Source organism: Pan troglodytes, chromosome 5 (assembly GCF_028858775.2).
Source record: "Pan troglodytes isolate AG18354 chromosome 5, NHGRI_mPanTro3-v2.0_pri, whole genome shotgun sequence".
NCBI lineage: Eukaryota > Metazoa > Chordata > Mammalia > Primates > Hominidae > Pan > Pan troglodytes.
In genome coordinates, this window is record NC_072403.2 from 11,571,010 (window position 1) to 11,589,752 (window position 18,743).

At 42.4% G+C, this 18,743-nt stretch overlaps 1 protein-coding gene across 16 annotated transcripts in view; it reads left to right on the plus strand.

Annotated features, from left to right (window-relative positions):
* The window catches only part of FARS2 (phenylalanyl-tRNA synthetase 2, mitochondrial), a 593,088-nt gene that overhangs the window by 351,714 nt on the left and 222,631 nt on the right, over positions 1-18,743 (plus strand). For all 16 annotated transcript variants that reach the window (XR_010157461.1, XR_008548343.2, XM_009450423.5 and 13 more), the window contains 1 exon segment: positions 3,024-3,175. Coding sequence is in view for 14 of the 16 variants with exons in the window: in XM_009450423.5 (XP_009448698.1) it covers positions 3,024-3,175 (152 nt within the window). In the remaining 2 variants the exon portion in view is untranslated.

Genomic DNA, 18,743 nt, shown 5'->3' on the forward strand with positions numbered 1-18,743 from the left:
CCAATGAAGAGCTTCCTCAGCTATTCGGGCTCTTTAGGAGACTCTGACTTAGACAGGACGGCAGGGAGAAGAGAGACTTTAATGATGTTTTTTCAGCAGCATCCACGAGCAGAAAGTAGCAAGCTGACGAATCGTATCTGTAGTTTTGATGCCCTTTTCAATTCTTTAAAAAAAAAAAAAAAGAATTATAAAGAGGATCAACAAAAGAACACATCAATGCAGTCAGCTCTCTGTATATAGGGGTTTCACATCTGTGGATTCAGCCAATTGTAGTCAAAAATATTTGGGGGAAAAACAATTTAAAAATACAACAGTAAAACATAATAAAAATTTTAAAATACAATATAACAGCTACTTACATAACATTTACATTGTATTAGGTATTATGAGTAATCTAGATGTGCATAGGTTATATGCAAATACTACACCATTTTATATAAGGGACCTGAGGATTTTGGTAGCTGTGGGGGCCCTGGAATCAATCCCCCTCAGATACTGAGGGACAACTATATGCAGTTATCTGATAAAACTAGTAAAATAGTCATCCTTCTGTTAAGAAAAGAAATAAGAAAACATGAATAATATTGTACGTAATCGAAGGTCCCTTTGGATTCTAAAATTCCACAATTCTATGGTTGTGGGTTATCAAGTTCCCACCAGGTGGCTTTGCGTGTCCAGCTTCAGCCTCTCTGCCATTCCACGTGGTTGCTAAACCCTAGGACAATCCAGGGATGGAGGCAACGCTCTGTCCCACCGACGTGGTATGTCCACTAGCTCACGCAGTTAGAAGAGAAAACACAGCTGAATGCACTGACTGTAATGTAGTCATTGCTCACAGCAGGCGGCTCTGTAATGTGCTCCTCTAGGCTCTAGAATACCTGCAATGTAACAGGGACTGTGCACAGTAAGGAGATTCCAGAGGTGGAGACAGAGATGCAGCACACCCCACCCTCAAAAATGGCAGTCTCTCAGGAAGACAGCCATGAAGTAAGTAAGTACACAAACAGTGAGGATGAAAAGTACTGTGCAAGAGAAGGATAGGGTGCAGTAATTGGATTGATGGAGTCTGTGAGGATACCAAGTGAACAGGGTGGCTGAGGGCCAGAAGTGAGGTAGGGAGGGTGGGAAATTTTATATGGAGAAAGCCACTTAGTGTGTTTAAGAAACCCAGTAGGCTGGGCTGGCCTGAACCTAGAAAACATCAGGAAGAGGTAGAAGCTTTTAGGAATTGGAGGCTTTCTCCTGGGGCAGTGGGGAGCCACGGGATGGTTTCTACCACCACCGCTGGTTAAGCACCTAAAAGAAAGCCCACATCTCAGTAACCATGATCTATAGTTAGCCTCTTATTTCCCAACAAAATTGTATTTCTCCCGTTCAAAAAAGCAAAGGCCACTAGTAGATATCCCATGTCCGATACCTACCTATTAGTGGATTAAATGCTTTCTTTTCCGTTAAACCATTAAACTTTTTATATTTTTTAGCTTGAAATAGGCTTGCAATATAATAAGCTGTCTGTGTTTTTCTTTTAAACTGCATGGATTTTAAACTATTTACCACAATGTATATTTTAATAATGTCTTGGGGCATGTGTTCTGGCTGCCTGCATTATTATCATATTGACTGTTGTCCATGAATTGCTGACACGTGTTTCACTGGGACACCTTCTGCCATTTCTCTGTCACCGTGCCTCGTATCAGAACTCAGGAAGTGTGGTACCTCAGCTTGGATTAATTGAAGAGGAGATTCCATGCTAATTCTTGGCAATCTCAGTCTCTTATCTCCCTAAATTTCCATTTTCCATAAGGAACAAAAGGGAAAACAACCTGTGTAACCACCAAACTCCTTTCATCTATTGTTACATTAACTCATGGGTCATTTGTCACAGCAGTATGACTTCAGGAGAGAAAACAAAACGCTTCTCAGGAACCAATATATTTTGTCAACAGCACCCGGATGCTAACTTTATCGTGTTTGTATGAAATGTGTGTTCTAAACTGATGCATTTGTTTGACAACTTTATTGATATTTCAAGTTGGATAATCATTTATGTTTGAGCATTTAGTTCTTCAGATACTTTGCCATTTAAAAGCTTTATACTTTCTCTGATCAATGATTCACCAAAGGGTTTGTAGCAATGTCAGGCTTGGCATAAATTAGTTTGTAAATTTGCCCTTCTAAAAGATGTTTGGATTTAGCAGATATTCCCTTAGGATTTCATAGTTATGTAACGAAACTTTTTTTATTGCAGCAGTAACTTACAGACCAAAACATACACACATATATCTATGTATAATTTTGATGTATATATGTGAGAGCTATATGTTTAGTTGTGATATATATATGTGTGTGTGTGTCTGAAAGCAATAAACAAATACAGTAACTTCTAAACATATCTAATTTTAAATGTCTGTCCTATATAATGGTGAACTACTGAGCTAGTAAGCTGGAAAAAATGGAATAAAGTGGGGGAAATGGCTACATTTATGTTTATCACATCCTTAAAGGCATAATTTGAAAAATAATTCCCCAAGGAACTACTTATCAACCCAATCCTTTATTTTAGTAATTAGAAATACTAACAAATAATGACATTACTAATTGAAATATCAATTTTGATAAGCTCTTATTCCTCTACTAAAATGGCTTTCTGAAAGTATCACAAGAAGTTAATGAATTGCATGTTAATTACATTTGAACTTTTCTCCTCTAGTATTCAAATGGGAAAAACTGAAATATAATACATTCAAATTTCTTTGTACTAAGTTGAACGTTAATGGCAATATAAATATAATATATGGTAATGTTACACATGAATGTGATAAGAATCTGTAATATTCATAATGGAATTTGCTAATTTTGAATATTGATTTGTCTTTTAAGTTCATTTTGTTCTGCAAATTTAGATGCTGAAATGATGTTTTACTAGCATTTCCTAATTAGTCAAGTGCAACTTTTTATGAAAAATTTAAATATTCTCATTCAACTAACAAGTTCATGTATCTTTTCTCCTCTTGTTTTGTTAGCCTCTTAGCAAATATCCGGCTGTGATCAATGATATTTCATTCTGGTTGCCCTCTGAGAATTACGCAGAAAATGATTTCTATGACTTAGTCCGAACAATTGGAGGAGACCTGGTGGAAAAGGTTGATCTCATAGACAAGTTTGTACATCCAAAGTAAGTGAAAAGCTTTCTGATTTTACCCTTGACTATCTCTGTGTGATAAATGTCATGTGGAAGCATATCATAAAATTTGCTGAAACCCAGGGTATCTGAGACAAAATGTCTTCTGAATTTGTAGTGAATGTATAGCTTATCAGAAAACTCTTTGATATCAGTCGTCTCTGAAAATCTTTCCAAGATGCATTTTCCATCTTTCCTGCCTTAGTAAAGAAAATATATGAAACAGAATCTTTTAAAAGTCCTGCAGCTTTTCAGTATTGTTTTTGGAAGTGACTTCTTACCTTAGCATGTTCCAGGTGCAGAGGAAATGGGCAGAAAGAGCAGTTTGTGGAGTAGAAGCTGTTTTGATAGTCTCTCAGCAAATATTTATTAAGCACATACCACACGCCAAGATCTATATTACGTCCTAGGAATTAAATGTGTTCCAAACAGACTTAGCTCTGCCTTCTTGGAACTTATAGTCTTGTGAGAGAGGCAGACGTTAAATACATAATTATGAAAGCATGCTATTATGAGGGAAACATGCATTGGGTGTCATCAAAAAACTAATTTCATGTGGGGAGTCAGGGCAGGCCACTTTGAGACATGGAAGCTGAGAACATAAGGATGATGGGCAGTGAAGAAAGAAGAAGGAGCATCGCAGATAGCACATGGGAGTCCTGGGGGGAAAAGGGCACATGAGATGCAGAAGGCAGCCAAGAACACGGCAGCTCAAGGACCAAGGGGGAGGCTGTGTAAAGTGATGATTGTTGGGTAGTGATGTGTTTCCAGGGCCAGGTGGGCCTGGAACCTGCAAGGTCTCAGACTTGGAATTTTACTCTAATTGTAGTGGGAAGCTATAGAAGGATAGGAGCAGAGAGGTAAGTGACGTGATTTGATTTGCCTTTCTGACTGGTCACCTTTAAATGGTCCCCTTTGGCTCCTAGCTGTTAGAGAAGAAACAGTCACCAAATCCTGTCTAATTCACACCTCCATTTTCCCTTCCCCGCCTGATTGTTCCAGGTGTGTCATATCTAAGTTGTCAGGGCTCCTGGCTCCCGGCTCCCATGTTATATCCTGTCATTCAGACTCCCACCTGTTTCCTTCTTTGTCTTTTTTTTTTTTTTTTTTTTTTTTTTGAGACGGAGTCTCACTCTGTCGCCCAGGCTGGAGTGCAGTGATGGGATCTTGGCTCACTGCAAGCTCCGCCTCCCAGGTTCACGCCATTCTCCTGCCTCAGCCTCCTGAGTAGCTGGGACTACAGGCGCCTGCTACGGCGCCCGGCTAATTTTTTTGTATTTTTTAGTAGAGACAGGGTTTCACTGTGGTCTCCATCTCCTGACCTCATGATCCACCCGCCTGGGCCTCCCAAAGTGCTGTGATTACAGGCGTGAGCCATCGCGCTGGGCTGCCTTCTTTGTCTTTAAAAGCATTCATTCTCTAGATAAAGATGTTCAGTGTTCACTGCCAATTGTTTTGCCTCCCTTTCCCCAATTATCTAAATGACTGAAGTTCATCATCTAGAATTTTGCTCAACAACTTGTGGAAACAATAGTCCCTGAGCTCTCGCATGTTCAAAACTGTTTATCTGTTTATACTTGAATAACAGTTTGGTTGGAAGTAAAATCTTGGCTTGGTCTTTCTTTTTGGGAGGATCTTGTAAGTGCTGCTCGATTGTCCTCTCAAGTTTAATTTCATATAAAGAAATCTGATGCCATACTTGATCTTTTTGCTTTTTGTTTTAAAGGATTCCTTCTTTATCTTTCAAGTTTAATATCTTTATCAGGCTCCACCTCAGTATTGATCTTTTCTCCCTAGTATATATCATTGTGTTTCACAAATTGGATTGGACTCTTATTTATTTTAGGAAAATTTTCTTGAATTATATCTTTAGGGATTTGTTCTGATCCATTGTTCTGTTCTGTTTCATTCTTCAGGGATCCAGTTATGCATAAGTAGGCTCTCCTTTGTCTGACTTCTGTACCTATTATTTTCTCTCTAATGTTTTAAAATTCTCATTTCCGCTTCATTTGGTATGCTTTCCTCATTGTTATCTTCTCTGTCCCTTACTGTGTTTTCTTCTGTCTTTTCTCCCTTGTGTGCCTTCCATCTGTAGTTACTTTGCTTTTCTCCCCGTTCTGGGTTCTGCAAGCTCACATTTCAGCTCCCCCTGCTTTCTTGCCATCTCTTCTCTGAGTTATTTCTGCTTTCTGGTCTTCCTTCATAGAGAAATTGCTTCACTACATTTTAAAAATTGATTGTAAAATATTTAGCCAGAAATTTCGTATGCTCCAATGGCAACATGTTTCTGTGACTTTTCTGTTTCTCTGCCATTGTCCTCTTTTTTCCCTCAATTCTTTTTTAATTGATCTGTCAATGGCGTGCATATGATCGCTTTTTTGCCGCTCATATTTGAATGCATTGGGTTTCCTGGACCAGCTATTTGCACAAGACTGGGGGGAGGTTGAGGGTTGGCATAGCAGGCAGGGGCTGGGATAGACATTCAACCTAGCTTGTTTTCATGCTCTTACGGCTTTATTTTTCTAGAACGCCAAGAAACCAACTTTCTTTAAACATGACTCATCTCTTCGATTTTTTTGTATAGGTCTTCCTTCCACCCCAAATCTACACTTGTTAGAAACAGAATAATTACCTTTGCTTACCCCATTATCAACACTTGGAGATAGAGACTTTACACTTCGGATTGTAACCCATAGCTCTTAAAAAAAAAAAAAAAAAAAAAAAACGAAACAAACAAACAAAAAAACCATGTTTTTGCTGGAGTTTTCTGAGATGTGCCACTCTGTGTGTTTCTTCTCTTCACTTCCTCTCATTTGGCTTCTACTTGATTTCAGCTGCTGTTGGCAGCCTTTAAATATATTTTGGAGCTTGCAGATGATATCTGTCTCCTAACTTTACAGAAAATAGAATGTATGGGGTAGTCTGGATCCCTGATGCTGTGGAGTGCCAATTCAGCCCTGGACTTTTATGTGAGAAAGAAATTTCCAGGAGTTTCCATGTTGATACTAGAAGTCTAGTTATTTACATTTGAAGAGAAGGAAAAATATTGGAACAAAACTGATTGCTAAGTACTAATTGATATGCCAAAGGCATGTGACTTGTAATTTTTTCCCATTCTTTTTTAGTACAAGTTGAGTATCCCTTATCCAAAAAATGCTTGGGGCCAGAAGTGTTTCAGAGTTTGGATCTTCTCAGATGTTGGAATATTTGCATATATGTAATGAGATATCTTGGGGATGGGACCCAAGTCTAAACACAAAATTTCTTTCATATATACCTTATACATGTATCCTGAAGGTAATTTTATACAATATTTTCAATAATTTTGTGCATAAAATAAAGTTTATGTATATTGAATAATCAGAAAGCTTCAGATTTTGGAGCAGTTTGGATTTTGGATCTTTAGATTAGAGATGCTCAACCTACAGAAAACTCTGGAATCAGGGATTTGGAATTCATTCTTAATTTTTGAGGTCACAGTCCCTTACTTTCTGATACGGCCGTAGCTTCACCCTTGCCAGCATCAAAAGTGGGATGAGTAACCCTTTCGCACTGGAGATTTTCAGAACCTACTAGGTTACAGAGAGATGCTGAAAACCTAGGAAGCTGAGAGAAATTTCTGTTGTGCTGGATGTTGGGGGTAGATGTCACTTGAGGAGGGGGTAAACGTTGAATCTTTTTGATAATTTGGTAGTGTTCAAGGGGAATGCTGAATGGGCATGCTAACTGGAAAGACTGCAGTGGGAGTAGGGTAGTGTCGGGGTCCTGTGGACCCAGGGACAGATCAGGCAGGCAGACACCCCATTAAAAAAATCACTGAAAAAAAATAAATATTTTTCTTAAAAAAATAGAGTATTAGAAATACTCTTAATGCAGGTATACACACACAACCCCATACTGACCTGCTAAAAGGTGAACTTATTCAGTTCCTTCTGAAGGAGACAGTACTTTTGATTAGAAATTTGAAAACATTCTTCATTGGCACTGATCTTACAATATCTTAAATACATATTGTACAGATATTTACAGACTATTTTTTTGGAGCTATGCCAAAGGGCATGGCTGCCAAGGGCATGTGTCCCTTTTTAAGAAATAAGGGGCTTGGTGATTGGAGTAAGGTTCCTGTGGCAGAGATTGCTAATTATCTCTCAGTATCCAATTCCCCCTGCCCCCGTCCTTCCGCCTGGTGCCATTTTTGTAATAACAAAAACCTGATTTTTTAGCTCAGCAATTTTCCATTCAACTAGAAGTCTATACTTCTAAATTGGCCAATGATTTGTAAGTAGATGTGTTTAGTGGTATTTCCAGAAGTTTCTTTAAAAGTTGAATTGAGGGTATTCTTTTTTCTTCCTGCTACTTCATTGTGAATGTGATGGCTAGTATTCTGGCAGCCATTTTGGGCCATGGTGCGGACTTGGCAATGGAGACTGTAGGGAGTGGAACAACAACATAGAAGAAATAGCCTGGGGCTTGAATCTGTGTCACTTCAGCCCTGGACTTTTAGCGGAGAGAGAAATACCTTGTTTAGGCCACTTATTTTTTAGATCTCATTATTGACAGCCAAAGCAAAACCTAGCTATTACAGTACTGGGAAATATACCTGAGGAAAAGGACACATTATTTAGTAATGATGGCTTACTGTGCAGTGATCCTCAGTAAGTATCTAGGGCAAGGGCTGACCAGATTGTGAATATTTTTGACGTTGTGGGTCATAAGATTTCTCTCGTAACTACTCAAGTCTGCAAGTGCAAAAGCAGTCACAGATAAAATATAAACAAACGAGCCTAGTTGTGTTCCAATGAAGCTTTGACTACAATATCAGACAGTGGAATGTGAATTTGGCCCATGGGCTGTAGGTTGCTAACCCTTGATTTGGGGGAGGGGGATACATGAAGTTTTTTTTGAAGACTCTGACTCCCAAATTCCAAAACCCTCTACTAGGAGATCATCCTTCCTTGAGCACCCTGTGCCCACAAGTCCCTGACTACTTAGGTGATAGGAAGTGAATGGTCTCCTGACCTTGAACCTTGACCTCAAGATTTATTTTATTCCATAAACATATAAATGAAATCTAGCCTGATAGTGCAAAAGAGCGCCGACCCTTTCTTTGCCTAACATCAAAGCATGCTTAAGTGTGAGACATGATAGGACTGAGTGAAAGACAAAGTCGTTGAACACGTTGCATGTTATTTTCTGAACAAAAACAGATCCCAAGATGTTTCAGGGAGACATAAACTGCCGACGAAGAGCCTAATTTCATAATATTAGACAAATGGAGAAATTTTTTCTTGATTACAAATAACAGCTTGTGCCCTGAAGGAGGATAGATGTTCAGGTTAGAAGAAAATGGCGTTTTGTTCCAGCCAGTCATTTAGAACCTTCTCCCAGAGGATCTTTGCTACTTAATCTATGGGCCACTTAACGTGCAGAAGAGTTCTTGTAGTTCTAAACTTAATGTAACAAAAAATAGAATGGTGATTACCTGTAGGGAAGGGGACCAGGTTGCCATGTCCTTTTACGTCTTTGGAATATGGTACTATATGACGCATTGACTAAATGGGAGACTTGAGAAGGCAATCATGTATGTCAGTATATGAACTTGATATCCCCTCCATCACATTTGTAATATGAATACATTGATCATCTTCAGTCTCCAAGTTCATGCACCTTAAGGAATTATGGTGTTGTTTTTTGTTTTATTCTGTAACACCAGTTGCTCAGAATATTTCTTAGCAAAATGGGGTATGAGGAAGAGTGAAGAGTATCCCAGGGGAACTTAGCCATTGCCTTTAGCTGCCAACACTTCATTTGGAGATGCCAGCTGATTATTTATGAACTGTGGAGATGGACTGTAAGATAAAGTAGACCTTAATAGGTCAGATTTGGTCTGGGTTTAAGACAGACCTTTTTGAGAGTGGGAATTGGGGAGTAAAATTTTTTTTTTACTACCATCCCTTTCCTTTGATTGCAAGGAGGGGTTTGGTGGTGAAAAATGCCCCAGGTATCTGCAGCAAGGGCAGGTTTGAAAGGGTGGATTCACTGATGCCCCTAACCCGATTCTGCTCATAGACTCACTCCTTGTTCCTGGGACTGCTGGCCTGCCACTTTCTGCTCACAGTCGCAGATGGGGCTTCCTGAGTCTGTGCACTGTCAGTCAGAGCTGAGATGCTAGAGGTGAGCTCCTCCCTCAACCCCAGGTCACTAAAGGGGCCTCTCAGTTCTCTTCATCCCTACTTGAACTTCCTCATGGTTATATTCCCTTTTGTGATCTATCACTTGCCATTTTTTATAATTTGGCTTAAGTGGGTAGACTAGAACACTTGTGACCATGTCTGACAGAATTCTCAAGAGGGTCTTCACCATGAGAAGCACCTTCTCGGTGTGGCTGGCCTGGCTTCCCAGTGTGCATGAGTCATGGATGTTGACCTGGTCAAAGCTCTTCCTCCTGCAGTACTGGAGCAGTGCATTCTCCTTCCAGTCTCCCTCTCTTCATTCTTTTTTCCATGTGTTCATTCATTTTCACTTTGTCAAATTACACCCAATAAAAATGCCAATGCATAAAAATTTGAAAATAGAAAAGATGAGATTCACCCATCATCTCAACACCCGAACACAACAGCTCTTACACTTTTACATTTTCCCAATCATGACTGTTTTCCATATGTGTGCAGCAGATGGGTTTTCGGCCCTTACATAGAGAAGTTGGTATATGCTTTGCATTGTCATCCCTTGGTCTTGGGGAGGGTTTTTTAACCTCTGCACTACTGATATTTTGGGCCTGGTAACTCTTTGTCCTGTGCATTATAAGATGTTTAGCAGAACCCCTGGCCTCTACTCACTAGATAGCAGTAACAACCTTCCTACCGTGCACGCGCACAGACACACACACACACACGCACACACATGACAACTAAAAATGTCTCCAGTGCCCCCTTGGTAGGCAAAATTGCCCCCAGTTTGAGAACCACTGGGATTTTCTTTAATGGAGAATGTCTTATGCTTCTTATAAAAAAAGTTTCATAAAATTGTACTTCATTTTATGTTATGAGCAGTGGGGAGAAGGGATAGAACACATCACAGGAGGAGGTGTTCTAGTGGGGGCTCTTGTCCCAAGGAACAGAGAGACCCACTTGTTCAAATGTAGGACAAGCTGGACAAATTAACCAGGCTTTGGAAAGAGCAGGAACTGAGGCAGTTGAAGGGTCTGAGCTTCACTCTTTCCATGGTGTCACCACTTCCCTATTCCATTTCATTTTCTCACACTTATTCTGTCTCTCCCCACCTTCCCACCATGTCGTTTCTGCTCTTTTTTGTCTTATACAGAGTTGAGAATACCCCACCCGGGCCCCGAGTCCACATGACCTTCACTGTCCAGCAATCAGCACCAACTTCAAGTCCCTTGCGTTATTCTGATGGTCTCAACAAAGAGACCGGATTAGCCCAACTCAACTTTTCCTGCCAGATCAGAGGCAGCTGGTGGATGGGCTCCACTTGAGTCAGATGCTGCCCAGGGTCTAGTTAGCCACGTGGGTCAGATGGACAGGCCTCCGGCCTTCTCCTATATGTCAGTAGGTTTACTGTTCTTACACATCCTTCTTTATTTTCTCTTTCACCTGAACTATGTAGCTTCTGATTTAGGCACCACCACTTCTAGCCTTCCTTAAACTTCATGCAAAGAGATGTGCCATAAATACATTTGCCAATTGATTCTTGAGTTCCTGTGCTGTGGAAAACATTGGGCTAATTGCTGTGGGGTTATAAGGGTATGGCGGCAAGATTCTGGGGTGTTTGTTTGTTTGTTTTTGTGTTTTGAGACAGGGCTTTGTTCTGTTGCCCAGGCTGGAGTGCAACTCCTAGGCTCAAGTGATCTTCCTACCTCAGTCTCCCAAGTAGCTAGGACTACAGGCATAGGCCACCATACTTGGCTAACTCTTTTTTTTTTTTTTTAATAGATGTAGGTCTTGCTTTGTTGCCCAGGCCGGTCTTGAACTCCTGGCCTCAAGCGATCATCCCTCCTTGGCCTCCTAAAATGTTGGGATTACAGGTGTGAACCACTACACCTGGCCAAGATCCCGGTTTTTATGGAGCTAAATAACATGCAAAAAGTGAAATAGCAATAAAAAGTATGATGTAACAAGGCTGGTTAAGCCTAATGAATGGCCTTCCCAGTTTCTTGCATGTAATTAACACTCAGGAAACTTTGATTGACTCGAAATGGAAGGTACCCATCATCCAGGGCTGTAGATTCAGAGGAAAGAGGCCTACAGTCTGGGAAAGTTTACCAGGGAAACAGAATAGCAAGCTGTGTATGTCTGTCTCCCTTCTAATCCCTTATGAATGGGATGTACACAGTCCCAACTCTAGTTAATGTGTGTGAACTACCTGTCATAGAAACTCAGCTTCCAAAAACTGTTGCCAGGATAGACCCACTCATGGTGGGTACTTTAAGACAAAGGGAATTTATCTCAGGATACACCTGAATCAAAACTGGAAAGCTCTTCAGAACTGAGGGAAGGTCTAAGGGCCAGAGACCCTCAGCCTCTGGGTGCCTCTGGCTCTGTTTCTGTCCTTCCCTCTGCTGGCCAGTCTGTATCCTCTACTTCCCCACCATACACACATTAACATCTCTCCTCTTTCTACATTACCTGCAGTCTTTTCTAGCCAGTCTGCTTCATTATCCAGTGCAAATTCTGGAGGGAAATAGCCTGACTGACTGAGCTAAACACCATCATGCCTTTCAGGCAGATCCCCTTGCGTCAGGCTGCCTCCTGGGGTGCTGGGCCACCTGCACATGGACCACCGTTGGGTTAAGAATCCATTGTCAATCTCACTAGGGGCCACTTATAAAACAGCCCAGCCCTACTCGCCAGAGCAGGAAGCCCGTGGCAGAGCAATTTCAACCTGGAGGGCTCATCAGATTTTTTACACCGCCTTCCTCTTTCTCCGACCTGCCACCAGTCAGCTCCATGTGTAGAACTCTGTGTAACTGCAGCTTATTGTTGGCTCATTCTTAGCTTTTATTCTCTATTTGCATTTAAACTTTTCTAGGCTATTCCACATGATGGAAACTCCTTAGAGGCCTGTGGCATAGTAACTGCTATGGTTTGAATGTTTGTGTTCCTCCAAAATTCATGTCAAACAGGAATCTCTATTGTGTTGGTATTAAGAAACGAGGCCTTTGGGAAATGATTAAGTCATGAGGGCTCTGCCCTCATGAATGGGATTCGTGCCCTTATAGAAGAGGCTTCAGAGAGCTGCCTGCTCCTTCCATCTCTTCCACCTTGGGGAGGACACAGTGTTCGTCCCTTTTGTCCTTTGTCCCTCCGCCATGTGAGGATGAATAAGAGGAGCCATCTATGAAGTGGAGAGAGACCGCCTTCACCAGACACCAAATCTGCTGGCACCTTGGTCTTGGACTTCCCAGCCTCCAGAACCGTGAGAAATGCGTTTCTATTGTGTATTAATTACTCAATCTAAGCTACTTTGTATAGTGGCAGGAACAGATTAAGACAACAGCTCATTTTCATCTTCCTGCAATGTTTATATCATTGGAGGGAGACTTACTACATAATGCTTGCTGGATGGTTAACTAGTGCTTCTTCCTTCCTTAGAGGAACTGTTATTCAATGACTGGAAATAGTTTATGAGAAGTAGAGTCCATGTAGTTTAGTGGAAGAGCTCAGAATTTAGAATTGGAAGGCATGGGTGAGTCCTGACTTTCACACCTTAGATGTGTGATGTTGGGACTTTTGGAGGCTTAGTTTCCTCATCTACCACCAGGAGTAAGATGATCCATAAATGGTAGCTAGGAAAACTAGATGACACTATATATGTGAAATGCTTTGAAAATTACAGACAGTTTCCAAAAAACGAGTTAGCTATTAGAATAAAAAGCCAGTGTCATAGTCAATCTAACTTGTACTTTAAAATAAAGAATAACCTCAGTACAACTGGGAGCCTTGGACTTGGCAGCCAAATGCATATAACTGGGAAGTTGGGATAATGAAGGGAAACAGAATGAGACTTTGTATAAAACTGTCATTTGGAAATGATGCATGTTATTCCTGCAATTTAAGGAGGAAATTTTTAATTAAAAAAATACTTTGTAGGCCGGGCACGGTGGCTCATGTGTGTAATCCCAGCACTTTTGGAGGCCAGGGCAGGCGGATCACGAGGTCAGGATTTCGAGACCAGCCTGACCAATGTGGTGAAACCCCGTCTCTACTAAAAATACAAAAATTAGCCAGACGTGGTGGCACGCACCTGTAATCCCAGCTACTCAGGAGGCTGAGGCAGGAGAATTACTTGAAGCCAGGAGGCGGAGGTCGCAGTGAGCTTAGATCATGCCACTACACTCCAGCCTGGGTGACAGAGCGAGACTGTGTCTCAAAAAAAAAAAAAAAAAAAAAAAAAAAGACTTTGTAAAGTGGCATCGATGCTGGTCAGCAGAGTTATATAGCCAGTCTGGGTGTTCTCTGGGTCCTGTGTTGGGAAAATGCTGTGGACAGTGGCAGATGAGATGACATTTCTGGTTTGCAAATCACATCCTGGTCTTATTCCTCTGGACAGAGCCAAATAAGTGCAGTTATCTGAACTTAAAGATAGCCTAGCGCTGAAAAGCCAGTGACAGCTAATCTTGAGAGAGCCATGGGTACAGGGAGCTTGTCAGAAGTTGTGTCTCCTTGAAGTTGGCAGCATGCAGTACCAAGGGGATGGCCAGACACTGCCAGGCCTCTTTAAAACTCTCCTGGCTGCTTCCTTTTCTTTTCCATTTTTATTGTAATGCTGGTGATGTGGGTATAAGAACTTTTGTTGTGGTGGTTCAGACAGCCGAAAAAGCAATTCTCACAAACTATTTTCAGCCTGGATATCTGTTTTCCCCTTCTTCCTTTCCCTTTCCTCCTCCCCCAAGCTTTCTTTTAACAGCTTACGATGGGTGCATCTCATTCCCATCACATAGCAGCCCTGTTTGACACCAGCATTAGACGAATTAAATCACAGTTTGCTCAGTCCCCAAACACCTTGTTCCTCCTTGTTGCCCTGCACATCACCATTTGCCTAAAGATTCTTCGGGATTCCCTTCAGTGCTGTCCTGGCAGGGACCCAGGAGTAGTGTCTCTGCCGAGAGAAGGGCAGAGGCAGAGAGACTGCTTGCTCAACAGCAGCTAGGCAGGGAGAGAAGCCGGGCGCTGAAGGAGCTGTATCTTCAATGATCTGCTGTTGTAACGCACACCTTCGTGAAATCCTTTTTAACTTTCACTTAGCAGTTTTCAGCGAGTCTTTGGCTATTGTCTTCCCTTGGCATCCTGGGCACCTTTTTGTAGTGTGGCGATGGGACGCTGTCTTTCCAAGATGAGGGGTGAGAGTAACCCACATCCTTTGATGTTCCCTGCCCCACCCCCTCATGATTAGATTCAAGCAAGTTAAACACACACCAAGAGCAACCTGTGACATGATATAAGTCACAGAATTGCTGGCAGAAATGGGGTAGGGTGGGGCGGCCCCGCCCCCTCATTTTGGGCAGTTATGAGTGAGACTCTGAATTGTTCGAGGTTTTTAAACTTGTGCCCTCCGTTCACAAGATCACTTCTTTCTGGCTACCACCCAAATTCGATGTCCAGAGTCAGCATGGGAGTCTGCCCCTCATCCCCGCCTAACTCACCGTCCATCCACCTGTGTCTCCTGAGTTCTTCCCATCCCACACGTGGCTCAGCCTTGAATGTACCATAGCTCCCACAATTAATGATACTGTCTTGAAAACGAAGAGATTTATGAATTTGGATACATCCTGGCCCCTTCAGAGGGACCATTATCTTGACTGTAGATCTTGGAGTTAGGTCTCTAAAGACAGGCCTGTGACTTGTGAGAAAGTCTCAAGGGTATGCAGGTAACACCTACTGGAGTCACGCTTCACCAATTCACATTTCTGAGCAGCACAGACGGGTCTGGCAGTCTTGGGCCTCACGTTGCTGGTCTTCTCCAGAGCAAGAAACAAGCTGGGCTCCAGGATCACACAAGCAGGGCCACGACTGACACAGGGGTGCAGGCTGAGGCAGCTCCCATGTCTCTTGTGCTAATTCTTTTCTTTAATTTGCTCATAACTGAGGCTCGAGTAGCAGCCAGGAGGGTGAACCAAAGAAGGCAAGGGGCCAGCATAGACAGGGATGAGGTCAGCCCCGGGGGGAGGGACTGATGACATGCACAGATGTCTGCCAGTGGTCCTAATGGCACCCAAGATCCTGGGTGTCTGTCTTAGGAGGGATGTTTGGTAGAGAGACAAGTGGCCAGTGGACACTGGACATGTGTGGTGGGGCAGATGAGTGGTCACAGAGAAATAAGGCTTAGGGGGACAGCGATCCAGTCATTGGCAGAGTGGATTCCTAGGTAAGGCACAGTTACAGAGGAATGTGGAGACCACTGCCTGGGATGCGGGACTCTGCTGTTACAGCAGAATCATCAGCAAGGCTGCCCGCCTGCCCTGATGGTGAGCCACTGGCCAGGCTCCAGATGGTCTCTCCGGAGAGGTGGGACTGGGCTTGGAATCACAAGGCTGAATCTCAGATGCGCAGGTGGTGGGGATGGTTAAGTTAGAACATCCAGGCATCCAGCAGGTCTTTACAGAGGCTTCAGCTGGTTTTTTGCTTTGTTTCTGTTTTGTTTAATAGTGTACAGCTTCATAGTGATCTACATATTCATGTATGGTTTAGAGCCAGGGAAGGTGTTATCATGATTGGAATTTAATTGGGTGTCTAGTAAGGAAAAAGCAAGGTAGAATGTTCCATGACATTTACAGGAAGAAGATAATGCCTGAAGGAGGCCTGGTACGAATGAGGGAATCCCTGTTTTCTAGTGGGAACTACCTCAAGGAAAAGGCACTCATCAGACACGTAGGAAATGAGTTCTAAGACTCAGACATCCCCAGCCTGCGGGTCCAGTTGAGGGTACGTAATAATGTTCATACTCAGATATCCCAAGTGCATCGCCACCTACCTGCTGTCATGGATCCCAGTATCCCGCAGAGCCCCCCAAAAGTATTTCTGCAGGTCCAAGGGGGTGTCCACAGCAAGCTAACTTCCACTGGACATGACAGTGACTCCCATTGGGCCCCCAGGGGACACCACCATTGAGGCTTTGGGGCCATTATGGTGTCCAGTGGTATTTCAGAGCTGTACGTTTCCCCACTGTCAACTTGTCACCTGGGACTTAAGCAACTCAGCTTTGAGCCCCGCCTTTCTACCAGCCTTGCAAAGCCCCTCTCCCACATCCTCCTTAGGCTTTCCCTCTAGGTAAACCCATGCAAATAAAGGTTTGGATATTTCACCTCAGACCTGATTAGATCTCAGGTTTGACTAATTTCTTTTCCATGGGAGCACAGTTCAGAGATGAGGACAAAATCAACAAAATTCCAGTTACCTAATAATCTTTTGTGAACATAACTATAGTCATGCATCACTTAACGACGGGGATACATTCTGAGAAATTCGTCATTAGATTTTGTTATGGAAGTATTATGGAGTGTACTTACACAAACCTAGAAGGTGCAGCCTACTGCACGCATAGGCTGTATGGGGTACAGTGTAGCCTATTGCTTCTAGGCCACAAACCTGCACAGCATGTTACTGTATTGAATACTGTAGGCAGTTGTAACACAATGTTAAGTACAGTATCTGAACATATCTAAAGACACTTCATAAAAGTGGCAGCGTAGTAGGTTTGTTCACACCGCATCACCACAAATGCATGAGTAATGTGTTGCTCTGTGACTTTACATTGACGATAATGTCACTGGGTGATAGGTAGGTTTCAGCTCCACTAAAATCCTATGGGACCATCATTGCATATGCAGTCTTTCTTTGACTGAAATGCCGTTGTGCAGTGCATGACTGTATTTTATAAGATGAGCCTAATTTGTGTTATACTTCTCGGGAATGAAGGCGTACCCCGCAGTAGGTTTTGGATTCTGTGTTTGACAGATGTGGCTGCTTTTCTTTGCTTTCACTTTCCCCTAAAGGAAATAACAGTAGTAAGATGAAGAAAGAGGAAAACTAGTAGTGAAAATTAAGCAGGTGAAATATTTATATAAGGCATGACAGCTGTGGTCTAGACATTTACACAGAATTTTACTAGAGTAATTGCTTATCTCAGAATTCATTCAATATGCTAATTTCTCCTAGCAGATTGCCTGTCCGGCAATGCACATGGCATACAATTTTTGAAATTCTGCAGTGATGATGGAATAAGCATTTCTAACCCATTTCTCTGTTATAGCAATTGCCACATTGCATGGTGTTTATATGTCTTTTCATCACTGCACTGAGTTACTATCAATTACTGGGTCTTTAGCTTTCTACTATATTTGGGATATAGAACAGAGTAAGTACTCAATACATATTTTTGATGAATTAATGATAAAGAGAAAGAAATTCCATCAACAACGTATGTTATATTGTTTTTTCTCCAGAGGTAACTAACCTAACTTGATATATAGGCCACAACTTAACCTCAGTTGGCAGTGTTTTCCAGCTAGGTGACCAGAACTCTTTACTATCCATTATGATGATTTCTTGAAAGGGAGAAACTGACTGGGGTGGAGAATACTCCTTAGAAACAGAAGTTGGGTATACAGTAAGTTGGGTCCTAAGTAAGTTGCTGATTTAAAAATTATTTGGTGCAGGCCAAATATTCAGATAGGGAAAAGGAAAAAAGGAAAAAAAAAAAGAGAAGTGATTTCAACAAGGTTGGTCATATCCTCTACAAAATATAGTTTTAAACTCTAGCTTCCAGGAGCAGAAAACTGTAGGAAGTATGTAAATTATTCACGGTTACCTGGGAAACCCTTTCTGACAGGAACGGGGGAGATCACAGGGTTGGATGGAAATTCAAGCAGTCAAATTATAATGTGTTTGTGTGTAAGTTTGCTTGTTTGTTTGCCACAGATGAGGAGCAGGGAAAATTTCTGAAGGAAGGTAACATGAAAGGAAGAAAAAAGCTTGTCTGTACAGGGAAGGCAGAAAAACTTCAGGTCTCTTGAAGGTGTAATTTCCAAACCACTCTGTCCCTAGACCATCCTATTTGGAGTGACAGCAATAGTGGACCTCTGACCCAGGCTGTCAGAACCCCTTTCTAGAAGCAGCTTCTTCCCACAAAGGCATGGTCAGTAAGGGAGCCTCCACGTTGGCAGAGTGGGACTCCACGCTTTGGCCCCGTGGACAGATCTGAAGATAGGCACCCAGCAAAGCTGGGCAGGCGAGGCCTCTTCTCTGTAATGTTTGGACAGAAAACCAAAGGGCGCTTGGGTTACTCCTCCAGCGGCTGAAGCTGTGGGTACCTAGGAACCATCCCTGGCCACGTTTCCCATCAAGGGGAGAATGTGGTGAACAGAGATGAGAGATGGAGGGAAAGTGCTGGTGTGCCTGAGTCCCTGGTTCACTGGTGTCCTGGCGCCCAGCCGCATGCTGCCCTTCCCACAGCTTGGTTATCCAGTCCTTCCTCAGATTCCCTAAGCTGGTGGTAATTCTCCTGTTGTTTAAGCTGGTTTGATGTGCACTGCCATCACCTGAGA